Source organism: Haliotis asinina, chromosome 13 (assembly GCF_037392515.1).
Source record: "Haliotis asinina isolate JCU_RB_2024 chromosome 13, JCU_Hal_asi_v2, whole genome shotgun sequence".
NCBI lineage: Eukaryota > Metazoa > Mollusca > Gastropoda > Lepetellida > Haliotidae > Haliotis > Haliotis asinina.
Window position 1 is genome coordinate 18,016,612 of NC_090292.1, and position 13,267 is coordinate 18,029,878.

At 44.0% G+C, this 13,267-nt stretch overlaps 1 protein-coding gene across 2 annotated transcripts in view; it reads right to left on the bottom strand.

The window, feature by feature from the left end:
- Positions 1 to 13,267, bottom strand: part of LOC137260264 (uncharacterized) — a 65,004-nt gene that overhangs the window by 4,403 nt on the left and 47,334 nt on the right. Inside the window, exons 6-12 of one of the 2 annotated variants that reach the window (XM_067797960.1) lie at positions 11,471 to 11,627; positions 10,087 to 10,285; positions 7,219 to 7,486; positions 5,690 to 5,831; positions 4,743 to 4,760; positions 2,118 to 2,200; positions 364 to 457 (exon numbers count right to left, since the gene is read on the bottom strand). In XM_067797960.1, the coding sequence (XP_067654061.1) occupies positions 364 to 457; positions 2,118 to 2,200; positions 4,743 to 4,760; positions 5,690 to 5,831; positions 7,219 to 7,486; positions 10,087 to 10,285; positions 11,471 to 11,627 (961 nt within the window). The remainder of the gene's footprint in view (positions 1 to 363; positions 458 to 2,117; positions 2,201 to 4,742; positions 4,761 to 5,689; positions 5,832 to 7,218; positions 7,487 to 10,086; positions 10,286 to 11,470; positions 11,628 to 13,267) is intronic. The other variant, XM_067797961.1, reaches the window with a different exon arrangement.

Sequence of the window (13,267 nt, forward strand, 5' to 3'; positions counted from 1 at the left end):
AGTTAGGCTGACAGGTCCTCATTCTGAGTTATTCATACCTTCAGGGGCATGAGTTACTTAGTGGGTAAAGCTTTCACTCCGCACCACAAACCCACGTTTCCCCAGAAGGTTCGAAGTGGCAACCCTCTTTATGGTGTCGACAAACTGATATTAATCGAATTTTGCCCAAAAGGGTATAATCATCCTCTCACTCGATCAGACCTTCACTTGCATAGGTATGTTATGGAAGGGAAAGATTTAATGAGACTGGTAACAGTCTTTGTACAAGGTAGTTTTTTAAGAAGCAGATTTGAGCTGGTAGAAATTCTGCCATCTGGAAGTATTAACTGCAAACATGGTTTAACCCGAAAGAAAAGTACTTACCGAACAGCTCGTCTTCAGATGGAAGAGGGGCGAGTTCATTCAGTGGCAGAGGGGTGGGAGGTGGAGCCTGGTCAGATGAAACGCCAAGGTTATCCTGAAACATGAGCTATATCTGGTACAGAAGATATCTAGAGATAAAATATGCTGAGATATAGGACGACCCCGTGTTCAGTGTGAACCTCCTTTCGTTCAAGATGATTCTATATGCACTCAGGTAAACATCCTGTTCTATATATGTATATATATATATATATATATATATATATATAGCGCACATATCCATGCACTAATGCATGCTCAGAGCGCTGATATTTTTCCCTCGATCACTGGATGTCAATCTCAACAGCACATCGTATTTCAATCTCAGCTCCCTGGGGAGTATACAACTCTTGCTGCCACTAGGCGCACCCAGTTTATCCGATCGAGGTACCCAATTCACAGCTGGGTGGACTGGGACACGTAGTCACAGTACTTTGTCCAAGTTTACTGCACATTGCTTTACCCGCAACTAGGTGTATGCACGTGTTCATGTGGCTACCATCTGGTCATATACCAACGGATTCGTGGGTTCATTTTAGTGCACAGGGTTGTGTACTGTACACTAAGGGTTGTGACAACACTGAAAGAGACTGAACATAAAGTTGACTATAGATGCAATCTGAGTTTACCCAGACATAGAATAACACGTCCTTCCTAGATTAAACCTACCTATGCTTGATACAGGCAATGTATAAGATACACAAACACGGACGGACGTGAAACAACATTCAGTCAAACACACGGGACTAATCCAACAGCACCGACAAGCAGAGAACGTCATCCATGACAAAATCTACAAGTGCCCGAGTAGAAGGCCATCCTCACCCCGGTCTAAGTGTTCCTACATATAAGGCCAGCTTTGTATCCATGATATTGTGCTCGGATATAGGACCAGACAATCCTCCTGGATATTAGCTACAAGTGCCCGAGTATAAGAGCACCCTATCACCCTGGTCTATGTATTCCAAGATAGTAAGCCCTCCCTACTATACAAGACACAGTCTGCATGTGATTGGATGTAGGACCAGTCAGTCCTCCTGAATACATTCTACAAGTGGCCTTGTGTAAGACACCGCTCACCCAGTCACCCTGGTCTATGTGTCCCTATGTGTAGGGCCACCATACTCTCCAAGATGCATTCTACATGTCATTGGATGTAGGACCAGTCAGTCCTCCTGAATACAATCTACAAGTGGCCTTGTGTAAGACACCGCTCACCCAGTCACCCTGGTCTATGTGTCCCTATGTGTAGGACCACCATACTCTCCAAGATGCATTCTACATGTGATTGGATGTAGGACCAGTCAGTCCTCCTGAATACAATCTACAAGTGGCCTTGTGTAAGACACCGCTCACCCAGTCACCCTGGTCTATGTGTCCCTATGTGTAGGACCACCATACTATCCAAGATGCATTCTACATGTGATAGGATGTAGGATCAGTCAGTGCTCCAGGCTATGATTTACAAGTGCCCAGGTATAAGACCTCACTGTCTCCCTGGTCGACTTCTCTGTATGTCCCTAGATGCAAGAGTACAGGACCAGCATGCCATCCAAGATACTGTCTACATATACTGGGATATTGAACCAGTCTTTCCTCCAGGATATAATCTACATGTGCCCGGGTATTTGTCCACCCCGTCACCCTAGCCTATCTGTTCCTAGATATAGGTACGGGTATTAGACGACCTGCTGTCTAGTGTCCCGGGTTCTCACCTTGTCCCCGCCGACCACTTCATCAGGCTGACTGACTGCTGTCTGTAGCTCGGGCTCGGGACCATCATCCAGACTTTGCAGATCTGTGGAAGAAACGTGTACTGAATAGACGGAAACATAGAGGTCAGAACGCGACATCAAACGTATTCATTGGAACCCCATATGAAGTGGCAATCGCACATTTTGGTACAGTCAAACAGCAGTCAGTTACATGAACATGCTCTCAAACAGACGAATTGTAAAAATCAAACAACACTCGGTCAGTTACAGCTGTATGTGAACCATGTCTCGGTCAAACACAGAAGTAAGTGAAACCGTCATAAATGAAACACAAACGTCTGTGGAACACCATTTAGTCAAACGCATGGGATTAATCAAACAACACCGATGAATAGAGAACGTGTGTGAAACAACATCCAATGTGAGACAAAACTCAGTCAGATAGTGACACGCGTGTTAGTACTCCTTCAAACAGAAACACGTAAACAGCTCACAAACACAGGCATGTGCTAAACTGCTTACAACACAGGCATGTGTTCAACAGCTTACAACACAGGCATGTGTTAAACTGCTTACAACACAGGTATGTGTTCAACAGCTTACAACACAGGCATGTGTTAAACAGCACTCAAACACAGGCATGTGCTACACAACTCTCAAACACGGACATGTGTTAAACAGCACTCAAACAAACAAGGACACCTGCTAAACAGCACCCAACAAACGCTCGGGTTTTATTTAAGCATAATTATTTAACATATATGCAAAACTGAAGACACCTCAACCTCCCCAGAACAACGTGATTGAGCTCCCATAAATTCCCATAAAGTCATTCAGATTTAATTAGTTAACTGTTCCCTTCAAGCTAACATATCCTTCGGTGAAACCCTAGATAGCCTGGTGGACCCATAGGCTCATGTTAAATCATCATCATCATCATCATCATCATCATCATCATCATCATCATCATCATCTCAACAAACAAACACACACATGTTAAACAGCATGCAGTCAAACATCACCCAGTGTACCTACCAATCTCTATGCCTGCAGAAGAGAAATGAGACCCAAACTAACATATAATTTCAGAAACTAGCCGTCATTGGGAACAAATTAATCACATGTGCGTACCGCATGCACCATTTTAAAGTCACACACACACACACAAACACACACACACACACACACACACACACGCACGCACGCACGCACTGACAACAGACTGCAGATGTCTCCAGTAAATACTCATCAGAGGAACAGGAATATGTATGTGCAAGGGGAAACTAAATCTGTAGGGGTAAAATAATATTCTAAATGCTCGAGAATCTGAAACGAAAAAATAACACAGACATATCTAGTGTTGGATGGGAGGGGCTGAGGTGGAAGCACCTTACTCTGCTTTGTATCCGGTCAGTAAACAACCCTGTGATGTACTATCGTTCCAGGCAGCTGCGATACCAAGCCTAAATTAAGTTAGACCGCGGTACGGTCGCTCTGTGAAACGGGCACCTGATTAATGATTTCATAATTACTGAGATTACATCATAACACAAGGGGTAGACGAAACATGTTTCCCAAATCTTCATTTATCCCAACATCTGTTCCAGAATGGATAAACGAGTCTGTTAAGCTACATATGCATAGATCTAAGATTTAGAAAGGCTTTGAACAAGCCACGTGTGCTGGGTGGAAAGTTGAGTGGGTGAGTGATTTTAGTAATATCGGAGATGGGCTTCACACGCTGAAACCATGCGAGGAATCGAATCTGGGTCTTCGGCGTGAGGAGCGAACGCTTTAACCACTAGGCTACACCACTGTCCCTCATGGACAGTGGACAAATGTTAGAATGAAGGTGTTAGAGGTGTGAAGAGGAAACAGGACAATATCTCAATGAGGGCACGGATATATTCTCTGAAAACTCTAGCACTGTTACATATGGGACACGGACATTTGGGATGGGGTAGGGGTGGGTGGAGATACCCTTTGCAAGCCCTACCCCTCCGGATCCATCTCGGGTAGACGGAAACAACCATACTGAACCAGCTGTCAATTGGGTACATCGTTAGGATGAGAGAGCCACAATAAACTCGATGCGCCTAATGGCAGCAAGAGTTGTATACTCCTCGGGGAGTTGAGATTGTATTACGGTGTGCTGTTGAGATTGACATCCAGTGGTCGAGGGAAAAATACCAGCGCCTTGAGCATGCACTAGTGCGTGGATATGTGCGCTATATAAATATCCTATATCTATAGTACAGAGTGACAGGAGGTAGAGTGTTGTAGGAGGCAGGTGGACGGAGGTACTTACAACATGTGACATAAACAATTGCAAAGAATATGAGAAACGGTATTGTCTATACATATTTAAGGGCATTTTGAAAACAAACGATTTGCAGGAAGTGCTTGTACTTAGGTGTCCCTAAAATTGTGTTTTGTCAGTTTACCTGGAATATATTTTCTCTAAAGGGAGAATTTCAGAGAAAAAAATGCATTAGAAAACTCTCCAGGAGATTTACAATATGGAATATTCTCAGAATATATTTCGTGACGGCAACGTAATGCATCGTGTCATATATTCTTTGCAACTGTTTCTTGTAGACAACGTGATGAATATGTAATACATACCCTCCAGCTCTTTCAAGTCTGCCGTCAAATTTAATGAAGTGTCAGATAATGACAGGGTGAACAATTGTGCCAAACACGGCATCATGCATAATGCATGCAGTTGGACAAATTGCAATATTTATGTATAACACTGAGTAACACATGCTGAGTATATGCACACTGACAGTCTCCAGGGCTTTGAAGTGAAAGTAGTTTGCGTTCTGTATAAGCGTGGAAACACTCAATGATAATGAGGGTGTGAGTGGGTTTAGTTTTAGGCCGCACTCAGCAATATTACATATGGTTGTGTTCTGTAAATAATGGAGTCTGGGCCAGACAACCCAGTGATCAACAGCATGAGCATCGATCTACTTTCGGTAATAACACCCTATTCGAATTACAGAAGTGTATGTCATTGTATGTCGTATTTCAAGAAACATCTGGCTTGCACAGGCCATTAATCAGGACCCGAGACTTCACGTTCAGCTTTCATTTAAGAAATGGTGAAAAGACGTTCACTATGGGCAAGGATTTTTTCCCACTTTCGAATTTGGTTGAAAGGGACTGTACAGGACACAAAAAAAGCATGAAGCATGTGTTGGCATTTATCAGTATTGTTGTTGATAAGGATAAACATTTTTCCTTGGCGGTGCCTTTGCAAGGCAAAACATTGTTAGAAACATAATCTGTGTTTTCAAATCAGAATACAGTGTATATAAGAATGACAAAACTGGCTCCGTCCTGGGCGTTATATCAGTATCAGCCTTACAATCCGACACGCTGTCCTAACCGGATTATTTCTTTAGCCCTGGTGGGTTCTGGTTTAGACAGCGTTCACCCTAATCATCTTTGAAATGTTGATAGAGAACATTTTCCTATTGTAATCTTAGGTGCTCCACTGAATCGAGTAGACTGAATTAATATTCTTCTATATATAGTCATGACGAATTGGTTGACAAACTACTGACCTCCTTCAGAGAGCTGGTCTCCCATCTCCTTGCCAACCATTTCTTTAATGAGTCGCAAACGTTCCCGACGCAGCTCCGAGCGTTTAGCATTCAGCTGTTTACGTGTAGCTTCAAGATCTCTGTTTATTGTATTCTTAATAACCTGGAAACATAAACCAGTTGTTGTTAATACCAAGTGGACGAGTGAGTGAGTATGGTTTTAAGCCGCTTTTAGCAACATTCCAGCAATATCACGGCTTCATTACCCATGTTGAACAACCATTGTGGGGAATCGAACCCTGGTCTTCGGTGTGACGAGCGAACGCTCTAACAATTAGGCTGCCAGACTTGATGTCAAGGACAATGTCGAATATTAACAAGGTGCTGTGCATTAAACGTGCTCTCGAAATTACGCTGAAACAGTTTAAAAACTACATGTTGTCTTGATATTTCATTATCACAAAATTTATTATCGCTTTAGGACACCGTCCCAAAACAGCCAATTATAATGGGAGAATATGTACTTAACTGTGCAAGACAAGTAAGTTTAACAAGATTTTCTAAGCATAAATGTATGATAAATATGAAAGTTGTATTCTGAATTAAATTTACGCCATCGTAGTTAGTGGTCATTGACAGAATGAAATCGTGAAATAATGTTTTAAGAACTTTTGGGGGATATTAGTTTGTATCAAATCTAGACGATGCCTTACACATCTTTGCAAAGCTTCCAATATTTGTCTTCTCTACAAGTACCTAATGCCCTTCTCACATGTCGCAGTCGTCTTGACGTTGTACAACTTAGCATTTACTTTTTCAAAAGTCACATTGTAGGATCACTCTGATATCTGTATTTCTGGATCAAGAAATATTTCAATGTGGAAGACAGTTATACCCCCCTCCCCAATAAATAAACAAACAAACAAACAAACAAACAAACAAATAGGCTACCTCACAAATGTTATGGATAACAAAACACGAAGTTTCTTGGCTTCTTCAGATGGACGAGTTATTTCCCCTAGGCATTACTTCTTTGTGATACAATTTAGAAGTTGTACAGGTGAAGAAAAGTCCTAGTTCTATGGACAGACACCTTCTTTATTGCAGTCAGTGGGACGTTTCAGTGTAGATACTAACACTTTTATCGAGCATGTGGTTCATTAGTCATTATCGACCCGGGGCAAGAACTATCCCGGGGGTGTCGTTAGTAATACAGAATGTGATATCCTGGTATCCAGAAGATTTGTCTTGTCTTGAATTCTATCGACCTATTTATTTTGGGGATTGCTGCGACACGGTGCAAACTTACGTTCATATATATTTGGATGAATTGGATGTCAGGGTATTTTTAAAGAAAAATTTAAGGACCGTTGGTTACGCATTATCACGATATTACCATCTATACTGGACAAAATAAGTTAGAGATATTGATAATTTTATGACTGATATGTTATCAGTACGTCAGTGAATAAATACATCATTATTCGTAATTTCAAAATTTACAGCATCCCTAACTATTTTTGTCCAGTATATTTAGATCATTTACTCACACTGTCAAACCACTGTAACAAGGCAGCGGCCCGCTTGTGGGTCGTGCTGTAGCACTGATAGGCATGTTCATGTCGGTCGTGGGACATCATGTCGACGTAGATATTGCATGTCGCTCGCTTCATCGTCTGCATCTCTTGCTGGTCGCAGTATGGGAATTTGATGTTGCTGAGGTAGCGCTGAGCGTTCTCGATGTTCTGGGTGGCGGCTATTAGGTTGTTCCGACATTCCGTCACCATGTCGTACTTTCTTTTGTTGCCGTTCTGGTCGCTGTGGAAGAGATCAGTAAAATGTCGAGCACGAAGTGGATGAGTGAGTTGAACATCGTCGTAGCAACTTGGTGTAGGTGACGAGAGATGAAATCTGATGTATGTCTCAAAGAGTGAGCATAGTTTTAAGCCGTTTTCCAGCAACACCAAAAATAGGCTTCATGTGCCCGTTTTGGGGAATCGAACCCGGGTCTTCTGCGCGACAAGCGAACGCTTTAACCACAAGGCTACTCCACCGCTTCGTAACTGTCAGTAAATATTAATAGACATAAAATTGTTTGTTTGCTTGTTGAACGCTGCACCAAATAATGTTCCAGCTAAATTGGCTGCAAAACCTGTAATAACCGAGCCTGGACCAGACAATCCAGTGATCAACAACATGAACATCGATCAGAATACGATGACGTGTGTCAACCAAGTCACTGAGTCTGATCGCTCGCCTCTCGAGACAAGCAAAGGATATTAAAGATCATTTCTGCCAGGGTAACCCAGATGTTCACAGGTAACTGGAAGCTTCGCTTAAACAGCGACGTGTATGTTGACGTAAGCGTGCACGTTTCCAGGCACAGCTTAACATGTCTGCCAAATCAGACACTGGATACTGAATCCGAGGTTTTGTTATATCCCCTTTAGGACGAGTGCCAGACAGGTAATACATTCGCCAGTCTCGTTCGTTCGATTTACCGATGCGTCCGGACATCGAACAACGCAGCTTCCGCTCCCCGGGCAGATGGTCTGTCCTCGGAAAGGGTTGCTTACTTTGGGAGGGGAGGGAGACGCTCAAGAGATGCAGGACCTTTACCAGCTGTGTAAACTTCATGACCACCACAATAGTAATGGTTTTCTTGGGGTTTTTGTTGTTGTTTTTTGTTGTTGGTTTTTTTTGTTTTTTGTTTTTTTTGTTTCCTTTTTTTTAATTTGCTTTTTGTTGTTGTTCTTTAAATCACTTTTAGCAAAAACTTTAAACTGTTCTAGCTTACATTTTACACGGTACAGACAAGATTCAGAATAGACGTACACCTAGGATTCGAACATTGAGTTTTACGGTATATCTCAGATTCAGGGTACAACTAAGATTCGAACATACTTCTAGCATCAATTATGCGATAACCCTGCACAGCGTGCCTATCACCCAGTCAACTCAGACACAACCCTGTACAGCGTGTGGCCTACCATCCCGTCAAATCAGACACAACCCCATACAGCGTGTGACCTCCCATCCCGTCAACTCAGACACAACCCTGTACAGCGTGTGACCTCCCATTAAGTCAATTCAGACACAACCCTGTACAGCGTGTGGCCTACCATCAAGTCAACTCAGACACAACCCTGTACAGCGTGTGGCCTACCATCAAGTCAACTCAGACACAACCCTGTACAGCGTGTGGCCTACCATCAAGTCAACTCCCACATAACCCTGTACAACGTGTGGCCTACCATCAAGTCAACTCAGACACAACCCTGTACAGCGTGTGGCCTACCATCAAGTCAACTCAGACACAACCCTGCACAGCGTGCCTATCACCCAGTCAAATCAGACACAACCCTGTACAGCGTGTGACCTCCCATCCCGTCAAGTCAGACACAACCCTGTACAGCGTGTGACCTCCCATTAAGTCAATTCAGACACAACCCTGTACAGCGTGTGGCCTACCATCAAGTCAACTCAGACACAACCCTGTACAGCGTGTGGCCTACCATCAAGTCAACTCAGACACAACCCTGTACAGCGTGTGGCCTACCATCAAGTCAACTCAGACACAACCCTGTACAGCGTGTGGCCTACCATCAAGTCAACTCCCACATAACCCTGTACAGCGTGCCTACCATCAAGTCAACTCAGACACAACCCTGTACAGCGTGTGGCCTACCATCAAGTCAACTCAGACACAACCCTGTACAACGTGTGGCCTACCATCAAGTCAACTCAGACACAACCCTGTACAGCGTGTGGCCTACCATCAAGTCAACTCAGACACATCCCTGTACAGCGTGTGGCCTACCATCAAGTCAACTCAGACACAACCCTGTACAGCGTGTGGCCTACCATCAAGTCAACTCAGACACAACCCTGTACAGCGTGTGGCCTACCATCAAGTCAACTCCCACATAACCCTGTACAGCGTGCCTACCATCAAGTCAACTCAGACACAACCCTGTACAGCGTGTGGCCTACCATCAAGTCAACTCCCACATAACCCTGTACAGCGTGCCTACCATCAAGTCAACTCAGACACATCCCTGTACAGCGTGTGGCCTACCATCAAGTCAACTCAGACACAACCCTGTACAGCGTGTGGCCTACCATCAAGTCAACTCAGACACAACCCTGTACAGCGTGTGGCCTACCATCAAGTCAACTCAGATACAACCCTGTACAGCGTGTGGCCTACCATCCCGTCAACTCAGACACAACCCTGTACAGCGTGTGACCTACCACCCAGTCAACTCAGACATAATCCTTTACAGCATGCCTACCACCCAGTCAACTCAGACGCAACCCTGCATGTCATGCCTACCATCCGGTCAACTCAAACACAACCCTGCACAGCGTGTAGTCTGCCATCCGGTTAACTCTGACACAACCCTGTACAGGCTTACTTTACGGGGATCTTGGGCACCTCTGTCCACCTGCGGACAGCGAAGGCCATCTGGTTACAGGCGTGTTGGAGAAGAACCTGGCCGTTCTTCCACTTATACTGCGCCACCTGGATCCTCCTGGTTCTGTCGTCCAGCTGGTCAACCTCCTTCTCAAGCACGTTCTCCTTGTCGCTGCCGTACGCTCCATTAAACATCTCCTCTGTGTGGAACAACGAGAGAGGTAAGTTAGATGTGAGCTTTATTAAAACGAGTATTGTTTAGCCTGCTTTTAGTATAGACGAGTCACAAACATAGAACGGACTTTTAAGCTTAATACATAGTTGATGGCTGCTTAAAAGGCACCTTACTGCCGATAAAAAAATCTGTCCAGCCTCATCAATATCTGCCTGTCCACTAAATCTCTCAGATCAGAGAACAAACGGTTCCTTGTTGCCCCTCATGTCCTGACCAAACGATTTGGCCATAGGATATTTTCGTATTCTGCTTCTACTACCTGGAATAGCCTACCCATTAAAATTAGACTCTGCCAATACTATTCTTCCTTTCGAGAATATAAAGGCTCTCCAACACTGCAGCCTTTGTTAGTATTATTGTGCCACCAAGAACTTTCCGGAGAGTATAAAGGCTCTCCAACACTGCAGCCTTTATTAGTATTATTGTGCCACCAAGAACTTTCCGGAGAATATGAAGGCTCTCCAACACTGCAGCCTTTATTAGTATTACTGTTCCACCAAGAACTTTCCGGAGAGTATAAAGACTCTCCAACACTGCAGCCTTTATTAGTATTATTGTGCCACCAAGAACTTTCCGGACAATATGAAGGCTCTCCAACACTGCAGCCTTTATTAGTATGATTATTATTGCTACTATCTCTTAATGCCGCTGAATTGAACTCAACCCTCTCTCAGCTCAATCGCCGTATATCCCATTTTCTGAGGTCTCTCTAGACCAACATGATCCGGCACCTCGTACAACACCTCTTTCATACTCAAAACAGGACCCTCTAACCTAGCGTTTCACTCTGATCGCTGTACATCACTATCTCTAGCATCTCGTCCTGCTGCCTCCACAGCCTGTTGATGCCCAGCACAGCCACCAACCCCTGCTACACCCCACTACAACCCGCGACAACCCACTCACCCAGCATCTCGTCCTGGTCGTTCTACAGCCCGTTAATTCCCTGCACACCCCACTACACCCCCACGACACCCCACTTACCCAGCATCTCGTCCAGCTCGTCGTACAGCCTGTTGATGTCCTGCACAGCCCACTACACTCCACTACACCCCACACACCCCATTCACCCACCATCGCGTCCTGCTCGTCATACAGCCCATTAATTCCCTGCACACCCCACTACTACATTCCGAGACACCCCACTCACCCAGCATCTCGTCCTGCTCGCCGTACAGCCCGTTGATGTCCTGCACCTCCTTCTCCAGCTGCTGAACCTCCTTCTCCAGGGTGGACGCCTGGAACTTGATCCCATCCAGCTGCTTCTGGGCAACTTCCTTCTCGTTGACAGCCTCCAGATACTCCTCCTGGATACGATAGAATGGCGGGGTTATACTCGGTTACATAGCACCTGAATATAATAATATTTTCAGTCTGTTAGTCCATGCATGTTTCCTGAAAGCTAGTATGTAGTACCCTATGAAATATTTTATGCAATATCCTACCCCAAAAACGTTATCATGTAATCGCCTGAAACATATAGGAGTCTAACTATCAGCTTATTCAACTTAATATACTTGATATTGTTCTTATTCTATTGCCGTGTTCCAAAACGGCAGTTTTTAAGTAATCAAGTCCGAATCAGATATGGGATTGATATCATGAACACTGAACGAACGAGGCCGCCAGGTCATAATGACAGACAACCAAGTCATGACATAACTCGTCATAACTACAGGCGTCATTAGGGTCGTGTCGGCGGCGCTAGTTCGGCGAAATACCAGCCATGTTCGGCAAATATGAACAAGTTTAGAGTTAACTCCCTTGACTCGGTAAGATGACACAATGGCGTATCAGCATACAACAGTGTGCACGTGTTGACTTACTGATTGCACGGCATGCAGTGACGAAAGTAAAGCGGAAATCTCAGTTGTACACGCTCGTTTTTATCGTAGCCCCTGGTGTACTGGCACACAATGCGTGAAGCCCATTTCTGGTGTAACACGTGTTGATATCACTGGAATATTGCTGAAAGCGGCGCAAAACCGAACTCACTCACTCACTCATATCCACATGTCTCACGATTGCATAGATTGAGTGGATTCGCTAAACGTTTGGGTTGTACAAGTGTTCACAACAACAACTGTTAATAACAGTGGCGATTCTAAATGTTGCTAGCCTGTTAGGATAGTCATGTCTGAAAGCTACTACCCCTCACTACGACGAAATTTGAACGTAGGAACTAATACACGCAGACGTAGACTCTGAGTCGGGTGGTCATTGTTTAAGGCACTAGATTCAGTTCTAATCAAAACAATAATCACTGTTCAACAGCCTTTGATATTCAATTTTGAATACTTTTGACAGTATTGAATACTGTCATAGACCTACCGCCGCCAGGGACAACCGCGCATCCACTACAAAGGTGACCCGTGGACGACAACCCTTCTGAACACAAATGAGTTTAAAACTGAGAAGAAATTACAAATTACCATCTCTTAATTAAAATGGCAGCAAAATTAGATTTAAAACAGAGTTATTTTTAAATCAATATCAGCATTTTTAAAACTATCAATAATAGGGATTTCGTCTTATTCGCTGTTTCTCAGCATTTTTTTACTGCTAACCGGTTACTTCCCTTGCTTACCGAATATCATGGCTAGTACCCTATTCAGGCCAATTTTTGCGGTGACCTTTATACGAAATGTCACACACTTCATAGTTTGAATATAACTGAAACCGACGCGATGACAACATGACGGGAATTTTACCCAGAGGCGCCCCAAACATGACATCTTTCAGCATTTACTTATAAACTATTTAATTACAGACAAGACCCACAGCCACTTCAGAAACCCGGTAATGATTGAGTGAGTAAGTTTATCAATCATCAGTATTCCAGCAATATGGCGATGGTAAATAATCGAGTCTGGACCAAACAATGCGGTGATCTATAGCATAGGCAATGACCTTTGCATTTGGGATACGTTGAAATTACGACATACAT